At 54.0% G+C, this 25878-nt stretch overlaps 1 protein-coding gene across 2 annotated transcripts in view; it reads right to left on the minus strand.

Annotated features, from left to right (window-relative positions):
- The window catches only part of CLPB (ClpB family mitochondrial disaggregase), an 85520-nt gene that overhangs the window by 51988 nt on the left and 7654 nt on the right, over positions 1-25878 (minus strand). For both annotated transcript variants that reach the window (XM_068418966.1, XM_068418958.1), the window contains exons 4-5: positions 15217-15303; positions 628-731 (exon numbers count right to left, since the gene is read on the minus strand). In XM_068418966.1, coding sequence (XP_068275067.1) covers positions 628-731; positions 15217-15303 — 191 coding nt within the window. The remainder of the gene's footprint in view (positions 1-627; positions 732-15216; positions 15304-25878) is intronic.

Genomic DNA, 25878 nt, shown 5'->3' on the forward strand with positions numbered 1-25878 from the left:
AGGAGAGGCTGAGGGAGCTGGGTCTCTTTAGCTTGGAGAAGAGGAGACTGAGGGGTGACCTCATTAATGTTTCTAAATATGTAAAGGGCAAGTGTCATGAGGATGGAGCCAGGCTCTTCTCAGTGACATCCCTTGACAGGACAAGGGGCAATGGGTGCAAGCTGGAACACAGGAGGTTCCACAGAAATATGAGGAAAAACTTCTTTACGGTGAGGGTGACCGAACACTGGCACAGGCTGCCCAGAGAGGTTGTGGAGTCTCCTTCTCTGGAGACATTCAAAACCCGCCTGGACGCGTTCCTGTGTGACATGATCTGGGTGATCCTGCTCCGGCAGGGGGTTGGACTAGATGATCTTTCCAGGTCCCTTCCAATCCCTGACATTCTGCGATTCTGTGTTACGTTCTGGCTACATAAAACCCAGTTATCTCCAGGACGTTGAAGAATTGCTCCTCATAAACATCTACATAATGTTTTTTCTCATCTTCAGACGTACACTCACCCACATACCATCAGTTACTCTGCATTTAAATGGAAGCTGAAGCTAGCTCGAATAAAAACCTGAGGTCAGGTTTCCATTTCAAAGCCAGGAAACAAAATGTTGGGACGTGAAAAGCAAACCACGTTACCTTCCAAAGAATGGAGACCTTTTTCCTTGGCAGTCTCATACACGCTGCTGAAATCATCTCCAAGGTTTGGGTCTGCATGAGCTGCCAGCAGGATCTTCACCACGCTGTTACAAATGAGAACAAAAATAAGGCAGAGGTAGAACATGAGTGATCAAAGTCCTTCAGAGACTGAGGAGACGGTGCTCAGAAAGCCCTCCTCAAACATTCCCAGCTACAGAAGGAAGGAGAAACCAACAACCAGTTATGTCCCCATAACTGTAGGTCTGGATCAGGGGTGGAAACTGTCCCCAGTTGCAGTGAACACACAGTCAGAGCCAGATCTTGGCTCTGAGGCCATCCCTGCCTTTGCACAAAGGAAGGTTCTTGTAACACCCTCCAGGTTAAGGGAAGCAAAACTACATTGTGCTGGTACTTCTGCTCTTGGGATGCCACCACTGCAGGCCCTAAGCCTCCCTTCACAAAGGTGCCATCCCATCAACACATGAGGTGCATCACATGTCAGCATGAAGAGGGGCTGGAAGGGCCCTGCTCACCCCTGAGGTTTCTGCCCTACAAGGTACAGCATTCGTAGAAGAACCACAGAACCGTTTGGGTTGGGAAGGACCTTTAAGGTCATCGAGCCCAACCATTAACCCAGCACTGCCAAGGCCACCACTAACCCATGGCCCTCAGCACCACATCTACACGGCTTTTGAATCCCTCCAGGGATGGGGACTCCACCACTGCCCTGGGCAGCCTGTGCCAGTGCTTGACAACCCTTTCCATGAAGACATTGTCCCTGATCTCCAATCTAAACCTCCCCTGGCACAACTTGAGGCCGGTTCCTCTCGTCCCATCGCTTGTTCCCTGGGAGAAGAGACCGACCCCCCCTCGCTACACCCTCCTTTCAGGCAGTTGTAGAGAGCGAGAAGGTCTCCCCTCAGCCTCCTTTTCTCCAGGCTAAACCCCCCCAGGTCCCTCAGCCGCTCCTCATCACACTTGTGCTCCAGACCCTTCCCCAGCCCCGTTGCCCTTCTCTGGACTCGCTCCAGCACCTCAAGGTCTTTCTTGTCGTGAGGGACCCAACACTGCACCCAGGATTCGAGGTGCGGCCTCACCAGTGCCGAGCACAGGGGGACGATCCCTGCCCTAGTCCTGCTGGCCACACTAGTGCTGGTACAAGCCAGGATGCTGGTGGCCTTCTTGGCCACCTGGCCACACTGCTGGCTCATGTTCAGCCACCATCGACCAACACCCCCAGGTCCTTTTCCCCCAGGCACTTTCCAGCCCCTCTCCCCCAGCCTGTAGCGGTGTGGGGGGTTGTTGTGCCCCAAGGGAAGGACCCGACACAAGTTCCCACAATTCACCCCAGCGGTCCCTCTGCATCGATGCAGCTGATGGAAGCCCCCCTGGCCAAGGCATCTCTTGCACCCACATCGGCTACAAGAGACAGCCAGTCTGTCTTGGCCTCCTTCTGCCCTCACAAGATGAAGCAGTGACCTCAGCATTTCAAAAATACATTTCAGCCGCATTAATTATATGGAGGTCTGGAGGAAAAGCATTTGACCGCGGCATGAAGTTCAGTCACAGCCCCATCTCTGAGAACCAGACAACTCGTATGAGATCACCACCGAAGCCTGATCATCTGCAGCCAGCCCAGCAGCTGCCAGGACTTCTGAAAGATTTAACCTCTGCAGGGCCCACCGGAGAGGCAGCTTGGCCAGGGGAGGGTCAGGTTGGACATTAGGAAGCATTTCTTCTCAGCAAGGGTCATTAGCCATTGGAAGGGGCTGCCCAGGGAGGTGGTGGAGTCACCATCTCTGGAGGGGTTTAAGAAAAGCCTGGACATGGCCCTTAGTGCCCTGGTCTAGTTGCCATGGTGGTGTCAGGGCAATGGTTGGACTCGATGAGCCCAGAGGGCTCTTCCAACCTCATTGATTCTGAGATTCTGTCCTCCCAGGGCTGACCAGCATGGCCACACAGGCAGGACATCCCACACGACAGCTCTCCTGGGCGCTGGGATGGAGGCTTTCAGGTGTGGAAGTCCTCCATCTCTGCTTTCAAACCCAAACCATCATCAGGTGACAATTAGATTTCTCACCACCTCCGAAAGCAGCTTGAAGCCAGTTAATTCTTAATTTTTTCTTTCCAGGGTTCAAGCTTTACATGACAACTAGACAGTAACTCGTTAGTTGGCATTCATCACTGGTGACACGGCTCGTGGGCTGACAGCGACGTCCACCGCAGACTGATGGACGGGTATCTGCAGGCAGTGTCTTGTCAAGTCACATTTAGAATTTAAGTGAAGCTCCTCTCCCAATTACCCCATAAATGCATTAGTGGAATAAAAGGTGGTTGTTCTGTTCTTGGAATGTGGTACGAGAGGCCAGCTCCTCCCTGGTGCGCTCTTCACCACACACAAAGTTACAACCTGTTGGAGCGAGTCCAGAGGAGGCCACGGAGATGCTCAGAGGGCTGGAGCCCCTCTGCTCTGGAGACAGGCTGAGAGAGCTGGGGCTGTTCAGCCTGGAGAAGAGAAGGCTCCGCGGAGACCTTCTAGCACCTTCCAGTGCCTGAAGGGGCTACAGGAAAGCTGGAGAGGGGCTTTTGACAAGGGCATGGAGTGACAGGACGAGGGGGAACGGTTTTAAACTGAAAGAGGGGAGATTGAGATGAGATGTGAGGAAGAAATTCTTGGGTGTGAGGGTGGTGAGAGCCTGGCCCAGGTTGCCCAGAGAAGCTGTGGCTGCCCCCTCCCTGGCAGTGTTCAAGGCCAGGCTGGATGGGGCTTGGAGCAACCTGGTCTGGTCGAAGGTGTCCCTGCCCGTGGCAGGGGGTTGGGACTGGATGGGCTTTAAGGTCCCTTCCCACCCAAACCAGTCTGGGATTCTGTGATTCTAGCGAGCAAAGCACCAGGCTGGATGCCAGGAGATCCTCACACCATCTCCTGTGGGAGCACACAGGGTTCATTTACACCCTTTGTTCTAAAATATTTAGGATGAGATGGACTGGATCTTACTCGTCAAACAGCAACCACCAACTATGATCTTTCACCATTTTGACGTAGACAGGAGCATGTTACACTGAAGATGTTCCCGAATGGTTTGAGTTGCACACCCATGATCAAGTTAGTTAGACACCTGAAGGTTTAGGACTGGCACTACAGAGGGGGGATCATCTCACCTGCTTTCAGACATCAGCAACGCAGGACGTGAAGCCCTAAGAAGCCTCTCATCATAGAATCACCGAACCATTTGGGTTGGGAAGGACCTTTAAGATCATTGAGTCCAACCCTTAACCCAGCACTGCCAAGGCCACCACTAACCCATGGCCCTCAGCACCACATCTACACGGCTTTTGAATCCCTCCAGGGATGGGGACTCCACCACTGCCCTGGGCAGCCTGTGCCAGTGCTTGACAACCCTTTCCATGAAGACATTGTCCCTCATCTCCAATCTAAACCTCCCCTGGGGCAACTTGAGGCCGGTTCCTCTCGTCCCATCACTTGTTACCTGGGAGAAGAGACCAACCCCCCCCTCGCTACACCCTCCTTTCAGGCAGTTGTAGGGAGCGAGAAGGTCTCCCCTCAGCCTCCTTTTCTCCAGGCTAAACCCCCCCAGTTGTTCAGATGTGCTCACTCTCTACCACTCAAATCCCTCCAACTCGTCTGAATTTTCTTTCCATTCGTTCAGCAGTTTTGGTCTTGGTGCAAGGGTCAGCGTGGGAGATCATCTACTACCATCACCACAGCTCCAGCAAGATACAACCTTCCTGTCTCATCCTCAGTCCTCTCAGAACAGACAATTTGCTGCCAGGGAAAAAGACGCTGGTAGGAATCTCCCCCTCCATGTTAGAAAAGTCCTACCTACACTGCCCTGCTACACTGCTCCTAAGGCCACCCCAATGAGGACACCTTAGCTAGGAGTGCCATCTCTCCTGCCACATGACAAGCCTGTAGGTCCTTCTGGACCATCTTAGGAGCATCAACAAGGCACAGGGCACAAAACCTATCCTAAAAGTCCTTTAGCACCTCTAGCAAGGGCTTTCCAGCATGCCGAGCTCCAGACTCACCTCTACCTCACAACTCCAGCCTGTTGCCTCCTACAAAGGGACACTGCATGACCTTTACCACTGACCACTACGGCCACAGCGAAATGGAAAGCAAGAGAGAGATCTGGCTGCAAGTAAAGCCACATGAGCCCAAGTGTGTGGCTTTTGCTGGCCAGAACAGCTATAGTCAAAGCCCACCAGCCCAGGCTCTTCCACCTCTGGTCATTAGCTAGGAGGCCTGTCAGTCCTACTTTCGGTGCCTGGCTGGGCAGGAGGTGTGCCATCCATCCAAGTCCATGAAACAGGAGAAGTAAAGGTGCCACAGCCAGGCTTTCGACCTGGGAAAGCTCTAGCACAGGTCACTGATCTGCGCAAAGTTCTTCTGGAAGATCCGTGGTCTAGTGAAAGGTGTCCCTGCCCATGGCAGGGGTTGGAACTAGATCACAGAATCACAGAATCAATGAGGTTGGAAGAGCCCTCTGGGCTCATCGAGTCCAACCATTGCCCTGACACCACCATGGCAACTAGACCAGGGCACTAAGTGCCATGGCCAGGCTTTTCTTAAACCCCTCCAGAGATGGTGACTCCACCACCTCCCTGGGCAGCCCCTTCCAATGGCTAATGACCCTTGCTGAGAAGAAATGCTTCCTAATGGCCAACCTGAACCTCCCCTGGCCAAGCTTGAGGCTGTGTCCTCTTGTCCTAGCGCTGGTTGCCTGGGAGAAGAGGCCGACTCCCACTGTGCTACAACCTCCCTTCAGGTAGTTGTAGAACCTCTCCACCTTTTCCCCCCCAGAGATAAGAAGCATCTCCTTGGCTCTTAAGATAGCTGGGAGGCTCAAGTTTAACAAGCATGGTATCATCTCTCACTGGCAAAATCTGGTGTTCCACAAGCCTGGCCCCGTGCCGGGCTGTGATCCAGCTCTGCAAACAGGAAGGACTCACTGGTCTAATAACAAGGCGCTGCACATTCAGCCTCCCTCTCCAATCATCCTTCAATCTCACCTCCCGCTTTTGGGACGTGCCTGTCCCCTCCAGGCCCTTCCGCACCAGCCAGACGTTCCTGGAATCACAAGTATTGATCAGACTCATCCAATTTGCAGGTAATGGGACATTCAAGCAAATTAGCCTTTAGGAAAGGTAACGGCGCCATCAAAATCCAGAGTAACTGTGCTCATCAGCGTAAAGCCTGTGAATGTCATTGGCATAAGCAAGGGACTTGCAAAATGAGATGAGAGTCACAAAGTCTGGTCTAGCGATCCAGTCCCTGGGTACAAACCTCAGGTTTCCCAGGGAGAAGAGGTGTAACGAGTTCCCAGTGCGTAAGGCAGTTGTGGGATCAATTGAGGGAGCTCTGGTGAAGGTGCTAGAGAAGGCAGGAGGCATCTTCCTCTTCTGCACTCAGCTATCACCCCCCACACCGCTACAGGCTGGGGAGAGTGGCTGGAAAGAGCCTGGTGGGAAAGGACCTGGGGGTGTTGGTCGATGGCGGCTGGATATGAGCCAGCAGTGTGCCCAGGTGGCCAAGAAGGCCACCAGCACCCTGGCTTGTGTCAGCACTGGTGTGGCCAGCAGGACTAGGGCAGGGATCGTCCCCCTGTGCTCGGCACTGGTGAGGCCGCACCTCGAATCCTGGGTGCAGTTTTGGGCCCCTCACGACAAGAAAGACCTTGAGGTGCTGGAGCGAGTCCAGAGAAGGGCAACGGGGCTGGGGAAGGGTCTGGAGCACAAGTGTGATGGGGAGCGGCTGAGGGACCTGGGGGTGTTTAGCCTGGAGAAAAGGAGGCTGAGGGGAGACCTTCTCGCTCTCTACAACTGCCTGAAAGGAGGGTGTAGCGAGGGGGGTCGGTCTCTTCTCCCAGGGAACAAGTGATGGGACGAGAGGAACCGGCCTCAAGTTGTGCCAGGGGAGGGTTAGATTGGAGATCAGGGACAATGTCTTCATGGAAAGGGTTGTCAAGCGCTGGCACAGGCTGCCCAGGGCAGTGGTGGAGTCCCGATCCCTGGAGGGATTCAAAAGCCGTGTAGATGTGGTGCTGAGGGCCATGGGTTAGTGGTGGCCTTGGCAGTGCTGGGTTATGGTTGGGCTCGATGATCTTAAAGGTCCTTCCCAACCCAAACGGTTCTGTAGTTCTATGATTAGTTATCGATAAAGAGGCAGGGCTTGAACGGAGGATTCTCTGGCCCACACAGCTCCTGTTTTCTTCCTCTTGCTGCCAGGCAGTGGGGCAGAACAACCCTCCACGCCAGATACGTAGAGGCAGACGGATGCCCACAGCAGGCTTGAGCTGGCCCAGGAAGGCCGGCTCCCTTCCCTCCATAGCTCACCTGTACTCAACAAGCTGAGTTTTAATTTGCTCATCAAGTTTTCATTAGATTAGAGGCAGAGCCTATTAATCAGCGTGAATATAAATCTAAATTGACCCTGGTGATGACTCAGAGGGCGACGCGCAACTGGAGTTGGGCCGGGCAGTTGGATCGATTGGAGAAAGTGCTTTGTGCTTCTAAGGGCTGGACCAAGATATTGTTAAATAAATAAATACATACAGACAACACAGGGGGTGGGGAGATCAATGAGGACATGGCTGGATGTGACTGGGGCTGTCTGAGGAGGGACGCTGTGCCTGGACCAACGCGTCGGTAGCTGGGGTTGGTGAACCAAGAAGTCCAGTGATCCCCATGGGCGTGAGTTACCGGCACAATGCAGCCGTGGTGTTAGAATCACAGACTGGTTTGGGTTGGAAGGGACCTTAAAGCCCATCTAGTTCCACCCCCCTGCCACGGGCAGGGACACCTTCCACCAGACCAGGTTGCTCCCAGCCCCATCCAACCTGGCCTTGAACACTGCCAGGGAGGGTCAGCCACAGCTTCTCTGGGCAACCTGGGTCAGGGTCTCACCACCCTCACAGCCAAGAATTTCTTCCTCAGATCTCATCTCAATCTCCCCTCTTTCAGTTTAAAACCGTTCCCCCTCGTCCTGTCACTCCATGCCCTTGTTACCTCACTCCGTGGCGGTTTATTATTGACCCAGATGAAAATGATCGTCCTCCCCCAAAAAAGGGATAAATCACAGAATCACAGAATCAATGAGGTTGGAAGAGCCCTCTGGGATCATCAAGTCCAACCATTGCCCTGACACCACCATGGCAACTAGACCAGGGCACTAAGTGCCATGGCCAGGCTTTTCTTCAACCCCTCCAGAGATGGGGACTCCACCACCTCCCTGGGCAGCCCCTTCCAATGGCTAATGACCCTTGCTGAGAAGAAATGCTTCCTGATGTCCAACCTGACCGTCCCCTGGCCAAGCTTGAGGCTGTGTCCTCTTGTACTAGCGCTGGTTGCCTGGGAGAAGAGGCCGACTCCCACCCCGCTACAACCTCCCTTCAGGTAGTTGTAGACTGCACTAAGGTCACCTCTGAGCCTCCTCTTCTCCAGGCTAAACACCCCCAGCTCCCTCAGCCGTTCCTCGGAGGTCAGACCCTCCAGACCCTTCCCCACCTTGGTCGCCCTCCTCTGCACTCGCTCCAACACCTCAACATCTCTCTTGAAGTGCGGGGCCCAGAACTGGACACAGGATTCAAGGTGCGGCCTCACCAGTGCCCAGTACAGAGGGACGATCCCTGCCCCAGACCGGCTGGCTACACTATTCCTGATAGAGGCCAGGATGCCATTGGCCTTCTTGGCCACCTGGGCACACTGCTGGCTCACGTTCAGCCGCCTGTCCATCAGCACCCCCAGGGCTCTTTCTAACCACTCTTCCCCCAGCCTGTAGCGCTGCAGGGGGTTGGTGTGGCCCAAGTGTAAGACCCGGCACTTGCTCTTGTTGAACCTCACGCCGTTGGTCTCGGTCCATCTATCCAACCTGTCCAGATCCCTCTGCAGACCCTTCCTGCCCTCCAGCAGATCGACACTCCCACCCAGCTTGGTGTCACCTGCACATTCACTGAGGGTGCACTCAATCCCTACGTCTAGATCATCTATAAAGATATTGAACAGCACCGGCCCCAGCACTGAGCCCTGGGGAACACCGCTGGTGACCGGCCGCCAGTTGGACTTTGCCCCATTCACCAAAGATGAAAGACAACACCCCAGGTTGTAGGATCAAGCCCTCAAAATGCGCTGTCCTCACAGCTGAAAACCACGTTCAACTCCTCAGCTCTTTGACAGGCGACACTACGGGCCAGACGTGCTTCCAAAGGCATCCAGATTATTTTCTCCATCTCCATCAGACAGCTCTGAATGAGTTGCCTGAAGTGAAAGGAGTGAAAAAAACCCCCACGGAACAGATGTATGTACCTAATATAGGTAGTAAGACTGCGCCAGTTAATCATGTCATTGCCTATGGACAGAAAACAGCTCCAGACAGGTCCCCCTTCACTGTAAGTCTCAGAACGTACCCACTGGAGCTCTGCTCTGCATGATGTACTGTTATTACCAGTATAAAACATCTCCACAGCACCTTCAGCACACACTCTAGGTACACGTGGAAGGGGCACAAGTCCCAGTGATCTACACCGAGGCAGAGGGCGAGCCCTTTCCTGACTCCTCTCCATAAGGAGGGTCGGGGGAGAGAAGGGTGCAGGAGGAGGAGGGCAAGGGAAGGGCCAGGACCATGGTGGGTCAAGCACCGCTGGTTCTGGTTCTACGTGCCCACAGCTCTTTCCATCTACATAGAAAGACAGAGAAGGAAAAGGAGAGTGGAGGCATGGGGAGGAGTCACTTGTCCCAGCAGGAAGGTGTTGAGAAGGTGAGGAAAGGCAAAGACCTGAAGATGGAGGGGGAAGGAGAAAGGGTGTGCAAGAAGGCAAAGATGTGAAAAGAAAATCATACAATCACAGAACTGTTTGGGTTGGGAAGGACCTTTAAGATCATCAAGCCCAACCCTTAACCCAGCACTGCCAAGGCCACCACTAACCCATGGCCCTCAGCACCACATCTACACGGCTTTTGAATCCCCCCAGGGATGAGGACTCCACCACTGCCCTGGGCAGCCTGTGCCAGTGCTTGTCAACCCTTTCCATGAAGACATTGTCCCTGATCTCCAACCTAAACCTCCCCTGGCACAACTTGAGGCCGGTTCCTCTCGTCCCATCGCTTGTTCCCTGGGAGAAGAGACCGACCCCCCCCTTACTCTGCCATAAATCCATAGGTGCTCAGTCTACAACTACCTGAAGGGAGGGTGTAGCGCAGTGGGAGTCGGCCTCTTCTCCCAGGCAACCAGCAATAGGACAAGAGGACACAGCCTCAAGCTTGGCCAGGGGAGGGTCAGGTTGGACATGAGGAAGCATTTCTTCTCAGCAAGGGTCATTAGCCATTGGAAGGGGCTGCCCAGGGAGGTGGTGGAGTCACCATCTCTGGAGGGGTTTAAGACAAGCCTGGACATGGCACTTAGTGCCCTGGTCTAGTTGCCATGGTGGTGTCAGGGCGATGGTTGGACTCGATGAGCCCAGAGGGCTCTTCCAACCTCATTGATTCTGTGATTCTGTCCTAACTGCTTGGGGTTTTCATTTATGACAGCTTTGTTGCTTATTTTAACAAAGGCACAAAACCCACAAAGCTCTCAATAAGCATTTAATTACAGCTTAATTACTGTAAATAAGTTAAATGTGCAAAGCTAGCTGGTGCAGCCAAGGGAAAGAAGCTGCGAGCAGTGTTTTTCACATGGACTATAAATCCTCCCCTTTTAAAGTTGACGTATTTCCAGGAGAATCAAGAAACCACTTTAAAGTAGGTCTTGAAATCTAGAAGAGCAAGAGGTTTTCACAAAGACTAAAGAGAAACAGTCCAAGAGTCACACACAGTATCACACAGAATCACAGAATCAATGAGGTTGGAAGAGCCCTCTGGGCTCATCGAGTCCAACCATTGCCCTCACACCACCATGGCAACTAGACCAGGGCACTAAGTGCCATGTCCAGGCTTTTCTTAAACCCCTCCAGAGATGGTGACTCCACCACCTCCCTGGGCAGCCCCTTCCAATGGCTAATGACCCTTGCTGAGAAGAAATGCTTCCTAATGTCCAACCTGAAGAAGAGTTCTGGCACCACGCCAGAACGTGCTGGCACCACACGTACTTGTAGTGCCAGAGCGAGCCCCAGCTGCACCCAGAGACAGACACAGAGTATAAGGGACTCTAGAAAAAAATAACTCTTCCAAGCCCCTGAGCAGAGACCAGAGCGGAGCCCAGGCATCCCGTAGTCCCTCTCCACTCGATCCCAAACTACCCCAAGCTAAGCTGCGATCACGCTGCACGCTGGGCATCCACGTTGAGAAACCCCTGCCTGGCCCCAGGGCTGCTGGAGGTGCCTCTCCCAGGTCACAGGGCGCTCTGAGCCTAAATCCACCCGGATCAGGAGCCTTTGGGAGCACACGGGAAAGGTTCTGCTGCAGCGTGACGGGAAGCTCCTTCCCAGCTTGGCATCCATCTCCCCTTTGAAACCTGGCAGTGGGAACGTACCAGAACACTTCGTACTGCCTTACAATCCCAGACTGGTTTGGGTTGGGAGGGACCTTAAAGCCCATCCAGTCCCAACCCCCTGCCACGGGCAGGGACACCTTCCACCAGACCAGGTTGCTCCAAGCCCCATCCAACCTGGCCTTGAACACTGCCAGGGAGGGGGCAGCCACAGCTTCTCTGGGCAACCTGGGCCAGGCTCTCACCACCCTCACAGCCAAGAATTTCTTCCTCAGATCTCATCTCAATCTCCCCTCTTTCACCTTAAAACCATTCCCCCTCATCCTGTCACTCCATACCCTTGTAAAAAGCCCCTCTCCAGCTTTCCTGTAGCCCCTTCAAGCACTGGAAGGTGCTAGAAGGTCTCCCCGGAGCCTTCTCTTCTCCAGGCTGAACAGCCCCAGCTCTCTCAGCCTGTCTCCAGAGCAGAGGGGCTCCAGCCCTCTGAGCATCTCCGTGGCCTCCTCTGGACTCGCTCCAACAGCTCCGTGTCCTTCTTGTGTTGGGCCCCAGAGCTGGACGCAGCACTGCAGGGGGGGTCTCCCGAGAGCGGAGCAGAGGGGCAGAATCCCCTCCCTCGCCCTGCTGGCCACGCTGCTGGGGATGCAGCCCAGGACACCGGTGGCTTTCTGGGCTGCCAGCACACGTTGCCGGCTCCTGGTGAGCTTCTCGTCACCCATCACACCCAAGTCCTTCTCCTCAGGGCTGCTCTCCATCCATTCTCCGCCCAGCCTGGATTTGGGCTTGGGATTGCCACCGTTTGGATCCAGGATGTTTTAAAGAGGAAGGGAACGATCATTGTTCTGCTGTAAAAAGGAAAGGCAGCCCCCAAACATCCCTGCCGGCCCGTGGGATTTTGTCTTGTAGCTGACGGCAACTGACAAACGTCATTAACGCAGGGCCCCTGAAATTTAATTAAACATATGGACTGTAGCTGTCTCATTGGAAGAGGGAGGGCTGTGAAAATTGGGGAACACGACCAAGCTAAAGGACAGGTCACAGAAACGTCCAGCAGCGCAGCAGAGACTGAAAACACTCTAAAAAACAACTTTGGAAAGACAGTAATTTGGGGCTGAAGGCTGACTTCTGCTTAGCAGTTCTAAGTTGAAAACACTTATTTCAGTCACCAACATCACAGCCCCCTACAGCCACGCTTAAAAAAAAAAACTTAAAAAACCAGCAGTCACAGAGCACGTGGGTTAAACAAAAGCCAATGACCTTGTCCTTGTCGCAGGCCCTCGCTCAGCCGGCTGCATCGTGGCCAGCTCTGAGCCACCCGTCACCTCTCCTCCGATGTAAAGAGCTGCTCAGCTCCCCCAGAGGCTCTTTGACCGACGGGCTGAGAACCAAAAGTCATAACAGCTTATAATGCACCAAATTGGGTGAGGAGAAGCTCACCACGAGCCGGCAACGTGCGCTGGCAGCCCAGAAAGCCACCGGTGTCCTGGGCTGCATCCCCAGCAGCGTGGCCAGCAGGGCGAGGGAGGGGATTCTGCCCCTCTGCTCCGCTCTCGGGAGACCCCCCCTGCAGTGCTGCGTCCAGCTCTGGGGCCCCAACACAAGAAGGACACGGAGCTGTTGGAGCGAGTCCAGAGGAGGCCACGGAGATGCTCAGAGGGCTGGAGCCCCTCTGCTCTGGAGACAGGCTGAGAGAGCTGGGGCTGTTCAGCCTGGAGAAGAGAAGGCTCCGGGGAGACCTTCTAGCACCTTCCAGTGCCTGAAGGGGCTACAGGAAAGCTGGAGAGGGGCTTTTGACAAGGGCATGGAGTGACAGGACGAGGGGGAATGGTTTTAAACTGCAAGAGGGGAGATTGAGATGAGATGTGAGGAAGAAATTCTTGGCTGTGAGGGTGGTGAGAGCCTGGCCCAGGTTGCCCAGAGCAGCTGTGGCTGCCCCCTCCCTGGCAGTGTTCAAGGCCAGGTTGGATGGGGCTTGGAGCAACCTGGGCTGGTGGAAGGTGTCCCTGCCCGTGGCAGGGGGGTGGAACTGGATGGGCTTTAAGGTCCCTCCCAACCCAAACCAGTTTGTGATTCTATTCTATGATTCTACGATTAAATCAGCTGCTGTGGCTGGATAAACCCAGTTTAGATCCTTGCTTTTTCCAGAGGGACCACGCTCTCAAAAAAAAATAATCCTGTATCCTCCTGCAAAGCAGAGTAAGTCATACTGAGATTAGTTCCTACCTAGTGTATGTAAAAGGGTTGCAAGAGGTCCAGAACACCAGCAGGCACTGCATGTGGAAGGGAAAAGCTAATAAACATTTAAAATTCTGCAGGCAAACCCGTGCCACCGAGCCAAAGCCACCAGCTCCCCGGGCTCTGCCTTCTCCACTTCCACAGCCCACCACACACACAACACCCAGTGCTGCCCAGTTTGGGTTAAAAAGGTCACCCCGTGGGCTACATCGGCGAGTAAACGCTGTGTAGGGGATTTCAAACCCTCAGTGGGTCACGTTCCAGCTCACATTTCCCAGTCAGACCCCACCGTGGGTTGGTACGGAGGATTTTGGACTCGATGAGCCCAGAGGTCTCTTCCAACCTGGTTGATTCTGTGCTTCTGGAGGGCCAAAAGCACGTGTGGCACGACCCCAGAGACATCAACAGAGTTGTTACACCAGGAGTAAGTCTGGCTTGTGTTTATGTTTGCCTCCACGAAGCATCTAATTAGTCATTTGCTACATTGTTGGAGACAAGTCCTACCAAGCCTCCGATGTTCAAGGCCGCCTTAATTTTCAATTAAAGTCAGGATTCATCCCAAATGTGGGAAAAATAAACACAATTTGCCCAACGCAGCCCAAAGCTTTTTGTTTTTGCCAACTAAGACACGCCGTCGGTACCGCTCTGCCAGCCTGGAACAAGGGCCGAGCCCGGGTGCCGAACGCCTTCTACCCCCTAGATGTTTTCATTAGCATTTCCACCTGATTTTAGCTAATTATCGTACCATGAACGGCCTTTCTGCCTCTCTCCTCTCAGCCTTTGCAACTCGGGAAGCGCTGTTCTGCTCCACCAGTCACTCGGAATGGTCAACAGTCGTCACACTCCAGTGCTGACCATTGTCAACTGGTGAAGGTGGGAGGTTCTGAAGTCCAACCCTCTGCGGCCGGGCAAACAACGGGGCCCGTTGCTGCTCGGACATCAAAGTTAAACAAACAGCCCCGAGCCCCCCTCTCTGCACCCATCTTCAGGAGCTCCCCGAGGAGGTCAGGGCGTTCAGCTTGTCAGAGCACACATCAAAGTTCGCACCACACACGAACTGGGCGCACGGATTCGAATCGTGTCGCCCGAGAGCGGATATCTCGCCTTTGTGCCCCGCTTTAATCCTGTGTTTTCTCAAGTCATTAGTTTTTTTTGCTTATGAACTTGTGACTAAGTAAAGCGTCCCCGAGAGGTTGTAACATCAAAGCTCGATTCTCCCGTCTGTCCCACGTTTGCCAGAATTGGATTTCTTTTTCTCTCTCTTTTTTTTTTTTAAATAAAAACCTAATTGAATTTAGTTGTAGCCTGCATATATTTAAGAGCGTCTTTAAAAGGTTACGAGAAGCCACAGCGATCAGCATGGGAACTGAGGAGGGAGGGCACAGCACTCAGCCCTTTTTGCTTCAGAAAGGGCCAGCATGAAAGACCCAGCCGTGGCCCCACGAGCTAGGAGGGACGCGGCAGCTCTTACAGGAGTGATTTCTGCTGGTGGGGTGTCAGAGCACCTCCCACAATGACATCCCAAGGCAAAATCCACCACCAGTTCAGCAGTCACCTCTCTGGGACCACAGAATCCCAGAATCAATGAGGTTGGAAGAGCCCTCTGGGCTCATCAAGTCCAACCATTGCCCTGACACCACCATGGCAACTAGACCAGGCCACTAAGTGCCATGTCCAGGCTTTTCTTAAACCCCTCCAGAGATGGTGACTCCACCACCTCCCTGGGCAGCCCCTTCCCATGGCTAATGACCCTTGCTGAGAAGAAATGCTTCCTAATGGCCAACCTGAACCTCCCCTGGCCAAGCTTGAGGCTGTGTCCTCTTGTCCTATCGCTGGTTGCTGCCAAAAGGTGAGGGCAGCTGTGAAGTGACTTACCCACTACGGGATGGTGAATGCTGAGATAAACGTACCTGGAGTTTCTGCTGATAGCTGCCACCATGAGAGGAGTCCAGCCGAGCTTGTGTCTTGCGTTCACGTCTGCGCCTTCCAGCAACAGCCTGGACAGAAGAGAGGGACACGTTGAGGAAGAAGAGGCAGAGAAAGCATCCGGAGCAGGCTGGAGCTCATGATGGAAAGCAGAATATTTTACTTCACAGAATCACAGAATCAATGAGGTTGGAAGAGCCCTCTGGGCTCATCGAGTCCAACCATTGCCCTGACACCACCATGGCAACTAGACCAGGGCACTAAGTGCCATGGCCAGGCTTTTCTTAAACCCCTCCAGAGATGGTGACTCCACCACCTCCCTGGGCAGCCCCTTCCAATGGCTAATGACCCTTGCTGAGAAGAAATGCTTCCTAATGGCCAACCTGACCCTCCCCTGGCCAAGCTTGAGGCTGTGTCCTCTTGTCCTGTCGCTGGTTGCCTGGGAGAAGAGGCCGACTCCCACTGCGCTACAACCTCCCTTCAGGTAGTTGTAGACTGCACTAAGGTCACCTCTGAGCCTCCTCTTCTCCAGGCTAAACACCCCCAGCTCCCTCAGCCGTTCCTCGTAGGTCAGACCCTCCAGACCCTTCCCCAGCTTGGTCGCCCTCCTCTGGACTCACTCCAACACCTCCACAAACCACGTGTGAGAAGTGGCTCGTGTTTTCACTTGTGTCTCTCACAGCACAGAGTTTCACGGCAGTACTTCCCCGTTACACCTCTGTGAAGGACGTGCTGTGCAGTAACGGCCTCCAACAGACCCTGGCACTTCTGGGGTAGCCAGCACTGCTGCCCTGGTTGGATGCTCTGAGCTGCTCATCGGGCACTTGGCCTGAGATCCAACAGCTAAAAAACCAGAACAGTAACTGGTAGCCTTTATTCTTAGCTCCCAACTGCAGTTCTGTAAAGGATCCACAGCACCAACACAAGGTTTATGTTCTCTTCACCAGGGTTACAATTAAGAGTTTAATGATAATGAACTACTTGGAAGGTAAACAATAGGTCGTTGCTCCAAAAAAGTTTGGTGCTTGATACTACATGGAAGCAGAAGAACACATTTTCATGCAGAAACCTTACCAGGTCCATGCTACACAGATCTGCACATAGAATCACAGACTGGTTTGGGTTGGAAGGGACCTTAAAGCCCATCCAGTCCCAACTCCCTGCCACGGGCAGGGACACCTTCCACCAGACCAGGTTGCTCCCAGCCCCATCCAACCTGGCCTTGAACACTGCCAGGGAGGGGGCAGCCACAGCTGCTCTGGGCAACCTGGGCCAGGCTCTCACCACCCTCACAGCCAAGAATTTCTTCCTCAGATCTCATCTCAATCTCCCCTCTCTCAGTTTAAAACCGTTCCCCCTCATCCTATCACTGACCCCAGGCAGGCTGCAGCCTTAAGTGCTTAAAGGAGAAACACCCACGTGCAGCCACAAAGCTCTCCTGTCCCTGGACACCCAGGTGACAGCAGCCCGTGCTCGGGGCAGATCGCTATCTTCAGAGAGCGGCTCCTGTTGCAGCGACGCATACGGAGGGTGTTTGCACTGACAACAGAGAGATAAGGAAGCCTGAGGGGTCCACGGCCACTGCTCCTGCTCGGAGGGACACTGCCTGCAGGAGAAATCCACACCGCGGCTCCATCTGTGCCACCATGTGCGCCCCGGCCCCCGCACAGGCACAGAAGCTGCTCCTGCAGGGGCAAAACCCCTCAGTGTTGCCACTGCAGGGACCAGCTTCAGCCCTGGCTCCCCCAGAAACCACGAGGAGCTGCAGCAAGAGCCGGGGGAAAACTACCCCGAGATCATAGAACCACAGAATCGTTTGGGTTGGGAAGGACCTTTAAGATCATCGAGCCCAACCATAACCCAGCACTGCCAAGGCCACCACTAACCCATGGCCCTCAGCACCACATCTACACGGCTTTTGAATCCCTCCAGGGATGGGGACTCCACCACTGCCCTGGGCAGCCTGTGCCAGCACTTGACAACCCTTTCCATGAAGACATTGTCCCTGATCTCCAATCTAAACCTCCCCTGGCACAACTTGAGGCCGGTTCCTCTCGTCCCATCGCTTGTTACCTGGGAGAAGAGACCGACCCCCCCTCGCTACACCCTCCTTTCAGGCAGTTGTAGAGAGCGAGAAGGTCTCCCCTCAGCCTCCTTTTCTCCAGGCTAAACCCCCCCAGGTCCCTCAGCCGCTCCCCATCACACTTGTGCTCCAGACCCTTCCCCAGCCCCGTTGCCCTTCTCTGGACTCGCTCCAGCACCTCAAGGTCTTTCTTGTTGTGAGGGGCCCAAAACTGAACACAGTTGAGATCTTACTGTCTCCCCTCCGACCCACCCCAGGTGCTTTGAAAAATCCTTTCACAGCAATCACAACGCCCAGTCACCTTCCACTCTTCTCAGAGCGGCATGGAAGGACGTGTACAAGTTATTTCTGAATTTCACTTTATTTACTTGGCCGTTACAGACTCACAGAATCAATGAGGTTGGAAGAGCCCTCTGGGCTCACCGAGTCCAACCATTGCCCTGACACCACCATGGCAACTAGACCAGGGCACTAGGTGCCATGTCCAGTCTTTTCCTAAAGTTAGAAAGTACTTTGAACGCTGTAACTCCCACCTCACCCCCTTCTTGGAGAGTGTCAAACTGCCACATAAAACCCAGCAAATAAAAGAGAGGAAAATCCTACTGAAGGAGAGGAAGCCTGGCAGGGGAACCCGGAGAGGCAGGGGCAAGGTAGACACCTCCCGAGGCACAACAGCATCAGCTGATCAGGGACTGGGGCAACCCAACACATATCATCGACCAACATCTTTAACGGGGTAATTAGTGTAATTCATAAAGTATTACCCCCGTTAGCACTTGTCCGTGGTATTAATATGGTTTTACACGCAAGGTGCAAACAGAGCGTCCCAGTCGCCCTCCACCAGCCCCGGGGTGGCTCTGGGTCTTGATTCTGCCCCTCTGCTCCGCTCTCGGGAGACCCCCCTGCAGTGCTGCGTCCAGCTCTGGGGCCCCAACACAAGAAGGACACGGAGCTGTTGGAGCGAGTCCAGAGGAGGCCACGGAGATGCTCAGAGGGCTGGAGCCCCTCTGCTCTGGAGACAGGCTGAGAGAGCTGGGGCTGTTCAGCCTGGAGAAGAGAAGGCTCCGGGGAGACCTTCTAGCACCTTCCAGTGCCTGAAGGGGCTACAGGAAAGCTGGAGAGGGGCTTTTGACAAGGGCATGGAGTGACAGGACGAGGGGGAACGGTTTTAAACTGCAAGAGGGGAGATTGAGATGAGATCTGAGGAAGAAATTCTTGGCTGTGAGGGTGGTGAGAGCCTGGCCCAGGTTGCTCAGAGAAGCTGTGGCTGCCCCCTCCCTGGCAGTGTTCAAGGCCAGGTTGGATGGGGCTTGGAGCAACCTGGTCTGGTGGAAGGTGTCCCTGCCCGTGGCAGGGGGTTGGGACTGGATGGGCTTTAAGGTCCCTCCCAACCCAAACCAGTCTGTGGTTCTGTGATACTTCCATATATTGTGAATTTTAACTTTTTTTTCCTCGTGAATGGCACCGGCAGCCAAACACTTCAGCATCTCCTCCCGAGACAGAGGACAGGCCGGCAACCTCCACTTCAAGCCCTCTGGAGCCACTAAAAACTATATTTTAACTCACTGGAAGGTTTTTTTTTCTCTACAGACGCACTGGAAGGGCAGATTGAAGAATGAATTACCTTCATTCTTCGATAAAATAATGAAATAAGATCCTCGTCCAGCAGCCAAAGCTGTTACAACACGGCGCGTCCCACAGGAAGGATGCTGGAGCTTCTGCTGCAGGATTCGATTACAGGCTCGGAGCGAAGATATTAGAATTCATCAAGTACTTTTCCATTCAGGATTCGAAGCAATCGTAAGCATCTGGAATGCCACACGACCCAGCCCGGCGAGAGAATTACAAGCATCACATCATCCAGCACAACACGCATTGACATTTCATTTAGGAGCTGAATTTTCTATTTTTTTTTTTAAAATCCTTGCAAGATGCTCAGCGACTTAACAGATTTTCCAGACAACTGAACTTTACGTTCAGGCTCTTCAAACCTATCATTAGTTTTTCCCCTCCCTGCCTGATTTAATGATATGACAATCGATAAAGCGACGACCACTGCTCAGATCCCAGACAGCCAAATGGATTTACCAGCAGGAGTATTTTTTTTTTAATTAAATAAAATCCTCTGATCAATGTTTAGGATATTTATCCGTAGTTTAACCAAGTAAGATCCAGGATGCTCACTCCTAAGGAGTTTCTCACGCCTATACAGCTCTTCAGTGTTTCTCAAATCACAGAATCACAGACTGGTTTGGGTTGGAAGGGACCTTAAAGCCCATCCAGTCCCAACCCCCTGCCACGGGCAGGGACACCTTCCACCAGACCAGGTTGCTCCAAGCCCCATCCAACCTGGCCTTGAACACTGCCAGGGAGGGGGCAGCCACAGATGCTCTGGGCAACCTGGGCCAGGCTCTCACCACCCTCACAGCCAAGAATTTCCTCCTAATATCCAATCTAAATCTCCCCTCTTTCAGTTTAAATGACAAACTGCTCCTTGGCTGCAGCAGGGCCACCGAGACCCAGTCGCTAGAAGAACCCCGATAGGGAGCGGGTGCTTATGCTGGTTTTGGGTGGTGTGTTTGTATTTTAAGGACTTTTTAAGTTGCAGTCTACAACTACTTGGAGGGAGGTTGTAGCAGAGTGGGAGTCGGCCTCTTCTCCCAGGCAATGAGCGACAGGACAAGAGGACACAGCCTCAAGCTTGGCCACGGGAGGGTCAGGTTGGCCATTAGGAAGCATTTCTTCTCAGCAAGGGTCATTAGCCATTGGAAGGGGCTGCCCAGGGAGGTGGTGGAGTCACCATCTCTGGAGGGGTTTAATACAAGACTGGACATGGCACTTAGTGCCCTGGTCTAGTTGCCATGGTGGTGTCAGGGCAATGGTTGGACTCGATGATCCCAGAGGGCTCTTCCAACCTGGGTGAGTCTGTGATTCTGTGACTTCAAAAAACCTTTTTTTTAAAAATTTTTGTAGGTTTTTAGGGCAGAAAGCTCATCCACTTCTCCAGACAGAGTATTCTGCCTGAATGCATTTTGCTGACAGGTTTCTGATGGTTAGAAGAGTGTGAGTGAGCAGCGATGTCCCCTCTCCCCGCAGATCCCAGCTCCCAGGGCACCAACGGGGACATTTCACAGAATTGAGGATTTCTCCTCAAAACCAAGCAGCGCGGGGCCCGGCCAGCAGAACGGCACCGGTTGCTCTGGAATTTGCCAGAGGAGCCCGGGGAGAGCGGCTTTTTACCTCCAGACAGCAGCTCCCAAAGCTTCAGCACTTTGATCCATCCAGAAGAGGATAAATAATAAAAAAAAAAAGCCCGAGTCGGCTGCGGCGAGGAGGCTTCTCCCCTCCCCGCGGCCCCCGGCCAGATGTGCCTCCTATTCACCCCGCTGCCGGGGTTCTGGGTGACTAACTCGGTGACACCGGGCTCCCAGCCGAGCCCAGAGGGCATGTTTGAGTTTGTGCTCAGTGCCCAGCTCCCTCCCGACAGGTGGAGGAAGAGGAAGCTGGAAACTTGAACTTTCCCGACAACAATAGCTGCTGTTTCGCTCGGCCACTTAAACCATTTCCCCCCACCCCTTCTCCAATATGTCACTGTTTAACCGCAGGACACCCCCAGACCTGCTCACCCTCTCGGGACTCGCCCTCTGCTTTGCACAAGAGGGAAGAAAAAACATCCAAACGCAACAATATCTGCGAACATGAAAGCACAGAGGGCAGGGAAAGGATCTCCCCGCTCAGGAGAAGCAGGCGAGCCGCTGAAAAGCCTTTGATCTCGCTGCCATCGTCCTCGAGATAGGCCCTGTCTGCTTCTCGGCACCTTCGGGACCATCTCGGGGCCACAAAGTGTTGGGCAGGGCCAGTGCAGATGGTTCAAGGCTCAGGAAGGGATGAGGAGAGAAGCAGCGTTGTCTCCGCAGCTCCCAGGACACGGGGAGCCCCTAACCCAGGCAGCAGGAACAGGACGTGGAAATATATTTCCAAAATCAGTGGGAAGCTCTTAAAAATCCAAGTATCAGAAGGGAAACTGAGCTGTCAGATAAGAGCGGGGCTGTCTGAGGGCACAGGGGGTGGGTGAAAGCACCGCAGGTGAGAACACACCTAACGGGGGAAGGCAAAGAGGCACAACATGAACATGGAGGGACTGACATGGACACAGCGAGGGGCTGGTCTGCATCCCACGCCCCGACACCACACGTAGATTCTGCTTTTCAAAACAGGTTGAAAGAGGGTGAAAAGAACTGGACACACACAGAATGGTTTGGGTGGGAAGGGACCTTAAAGCCCATCCAGTCCCAACCCCCTGCCACGGGCAGGGACACCTTCCACCAGACCAGGTTGCTCCAAGCCCCATCCAACCTGGCCTTGAACACTGCCAGGGAGGGGGCAGCCACAGCTTCTCTGGGCAACCTGGGCCAGGTTCTCACCACCCTCACAGCAAAGAATTTCTTCCTCAGATCTCATCTCAATCTCCCCTCTTGCAGTTTAAAACCGTTCCCCCTTGTCCTGTCACTCCATGCCCGTGTAAAAAGCCCCTCTCCTGCTTTCCTGTAGCCCCTTCAGGCACTGGAAGGTGCTAGAAGGTCTCCCCGCAGCCTTCTCTTCTCCAGGCTGAACAGCCCCAGCTCTCTCAGCCTGTCTCCAGAGCAGAGGGGCTCCAGCCCTCTGAGCATCTCCGTGGCCTCCTCTGGACTTGCTCCAACAGCTCCGTGTCCTTCTTGTGTTGGGGGCCCAGAGCTGGACGCAGCACTCCAGGTGGGGTCACAGGATCACTGAGGTTGGAAGAGCCCTCTGGGCTCATCGAGTCCAACCATTGCCCTCACACCACCATGGCAACTAGACCAGGGCACTAAGGGCCATGTCCAGTCTTTTCTCAAACACCTCCAGCGATGGTGACTCCACCACACGGTGACATCCACTGAGTTTTCCAAAAGCAATTTGTATTTGTTTTAAACCTGCTGCCCCGACATCTCCCTGGGTGCTCCTTGGCTCCTGAGCTGTGAGGGATGGGGAATAATCCCTCCCTTTGTCTCCATCGCTCGTGGTTGTACGGGCCACCTCCACGCCGGCACTGCTGCCACCTCTCCTCCAAACCCAGAGGTGCTCAGCTCTCTCCCTCACACAGAGCCCATCCCCCACTCAGCCCCGCTGCTGCCAGAGTGATAATCACCTCCATTAATTGCAATTAACCCTGTGACAGCTATCAGATGTATTCCACACATCCAGAAACTCCCACGCATCCAGATGAGTCAGTGTCTGCTTCCAGAGAGAGGGGTTTGGGCACAGGGAAGGGTTTAAAGCTGGTTTGGGAAGAGGCAGGAGATCTCCTGTCTCTTGTGGCTGGCTGGACGCCGACTGCAAAGAGATCGGTCTTATGACTCAGTGTGCAAACACCATCAGTCCTGGGAGGAGGAAACACAACGAGCAGCATGGAACAAAGGTCACCACAGAGGAAGCAAAATGCTCCTGTGAAACCAGTGAGAGACTGAGCAGCGACAGCAGAAGTCACCGCTTCATTGAGAAGGCTCAGTCCCCGCTGCCCCGGTGGGAAACCTGCTCTGGAAAGGGTTGTCTCCTTCAAGTCTCTGAGCTATGCAGTGTGGGGAAGCACAGAGCACGCAAGCCTCCTCTGATATTTCACAAAATCACAGAATCAATGAGGTGGAAGAGCCCTCTGGGATCACTGAGTCCAACCATTGCCCTGACACCACCATAGCAACTAGACCAGGGCACTAAGTGCCATGGCCAGGCTTTTCTTAAACCCCTCCAGAGATGGTGACTCCACCACCTCCCTGGGCAGCCCCTTCCAATGGCTAATGACCCTTGCTGAGAAGAAATGCTTCCTCATGTCCAACCTGAACCTCCCCTGGCCAAGCTTGAGGCTGTGTCCTCTTGTCCTAGCGCTGGTTGCCTGGGAGAAGAGGCCGACTCCCACTGCGCTACAACCTCCCTTCAGGTAGTTGTAGACTGCAATTTTGTAGCCAACAGGAAGAAATCTGGGCTGATTGTATCTGCTCCGAGTGCTTGAGGCCAGGTGCCAAATCCAGCTCAACAGCCAGCCCAAAGCTTCCACTGAAACAAGCTTTAACGTGGTCCACGCATTAGGAGAAAGGATTAAAGGGGACATTGATCATAGAATGGTTTGGGTGGGAAGGGACCTTAAAGCCCATCCAGTTCCAGCAGGGACACCTTCCACCAGACCAGGTTGCTCCAAGCCCCATCCAACCTGCCCTTGAACACTGCCAGGGAGGGGGCGGCCACAGCTTCTCTGGGCAACCTGGGCCAGGGTCTCACCACCCTCACAGCCAAGAATTTCTTCCTCAGATCTCATCTCAATCTCCCCTCTTTCAGTTTAAAACGGTTCCGCCTCGTCCTGTCACTCCATGCCCGTGTAAAAAGCCCCTCTCCAGCTTTCCTGTAGCCCCTTCAGGCACTGAAAAGGAAAGGAAAAACATCTGTTTATCCTAAGAAACCCGAGTGTCCATTAACTCAGATAAATACTAACAAATACCGGCCTGGTGAGGGCAAACAGACAGCAAAATATAAAGTGTGCAGCAATGGAAATAAATGTAATTATAAATAATCTTCCAATACTGTCTCCAGCCCTCCCTCACTGCCAGCACTGAAGACGTTTCACAGCTGTTCAGGACAGAAGATAAGGGACACGGCTGGCTGGTGGCCAGGGGCAGTCATGCTTCGGTAGCCGTTGAGTGACTCCTACATTCACCCCACAAAGCCCTCACGCGTCCCTCAAGTGTACTGGAGAGAAGAGAGAGGGAGACAAGGGCAATGCCCAGGAGCACCATCAGTTTTACCCAGAAGCAGACTCGTCTCCATGGATCTGCTGTGGTCCTGGCAGCTTCTCTCAGCTCCTCCCAGCCATCGAAACATCAAAAGATATAAAAGGTGTAAAAGTTAAGGATGAATGTGTCCTGGGCTGCATCCCCAGCAGCGTGGCCAGCAGGGCGAGGGAGGGGATTCTGCCCCTCTGCTCCGCTCTCGGGAGACCCCCCCTGCAGTGCTGCGTCCAGCTCTGGGGCCCCAACACAAGAAGGACACGGAGCTGTTGGAGCGAGTCCAGAGGAGGCCACGGAGATGCTCCGAGGGCTGGAGCCCCTCTGCTCTGGAGACAGGCTGAGAGAGCTGGGGCTGTTCAGCCTGGAGAAGAGAAGGCTGCGGGGAGACCTTCTAGCACCTTCCAGTGCCTGAAGGGGCTACAGGAAAGCTGGAGAGGGGCTTTTGACAAGGGCATGGAGTGACAGGACGAGGGGGAACGGTTTTAAACTGAAAGAGGGGAGATTGAGATGGGATATTAGGAAGAAATTCTTGGCTGTGAGGGTGGTGAGAGCCTGGCCCAGGTTGCCCAGAGCAGCTGTGGCTGCCCCCTCCCTGGCAGTGTTCAAGGCCAGGTTGGATGGGGCTGGGAGCAACCTGGTCTGGTGGAAGGTGTCCCTGCCCGTGGCAGGGGGTTGGAACTAGATGATCTTTAAGGTCCCTTCCAACCCAAACCAGTCTGGGATTCTGTGAATACTGCTCTGGCCTAGCTGGGAGGACTGTCCAGGTCCTGCCATGTCACACGTGTCCCAGAGCAGACAGGGCTTGCAGCCCTCTACAAGAGCCACCTTGTTTTCCAGTACATCTCACCGCCATGCCAGGTTCAGATTAGAACACAAACCACCACCGTGACCCCACAGGACCATTTCTCAGGTGTAACCCCGCTGTGGCCAGCAGCCCCAAACCCCACCTCGCTGCAGAAGGGAACTCTGGCTCAAGGAGCTTTGCTGCCTACAAAACAAGGGGGAAGAGACAGACGCAGCCTGCGACGAGGCAGCACAACGGTGAGTCAGGGACGAGGAGATGAGCGATTCTCGGCTGTGTGACGAGGGAGAGAGCCCCGTTTGGGGTGATCAAGCTCGAGTTAGCTCTCCCTGCAACGTCTCCACCTACAACTCAGCCTGAGGAGAGCAGAACCAGCTGCAGCAGCTGACACAGAGCTCCCTGCCCTACCACCACGTCTGGCTGGCTCCCTGCGAGCGCAGGAGAGCGCCTGGTCATCTCCAGATCTCATTACCATGCAGATTTGGGTGGCTGCCTGCTGTTGTCTGCCACAGGGGCCGTGTTTCCATGAGTCACATGTACAGTGCTCATGAGGATACTGCTCCATCACGCTTCTCTGGCGAGGAAACTCTGCTGTAAGCCTGAGCTTTTGGGGGTGGCTGATTAAGAAACGAAGCTGGAACACAGAGAATCAATATTAATACTGAATATAAACCCAAGGGGGATGGAGGAAGTCATTCTTCATGGCTTTGCTTCTTGCTTTGCCTCCAAACGTGCAGAACAACTGAGGGTGAGGGAAATTAAGCTATCCACGTTAATTAGGTGTTATCCTCTGTACTGGAGGGCGTGAAGGGAATGGCTGCTTGGCCACGCGCTCCCAAAGGGAATGGTCTTTGGGACAAGAGGACACAGCCTCAAGCTTGGTCAGGGGAGGGTCAGGTTGGACATTAGGAAGCATTTCTTCTCAGCAAGGGTCATTAGCCATTGGAAGGGGCTGCCCAGGGAGGTG

The sequence above is a fragment of the Nyctibius grandis genome, chromosome 2, assembly GCF_013368605.1.
Source record: "Nyctibius grandis isolate bNycGra1 chromosome 2, bNycGra1.pri, whole genome shotgun sequence".
Lineage (NCBI taxonomy): Eukaryota > Metazoa > Chordata > Aves > Nyctibiiformes > Nyctibiidae > Nyctibius > Nyctibius grandis.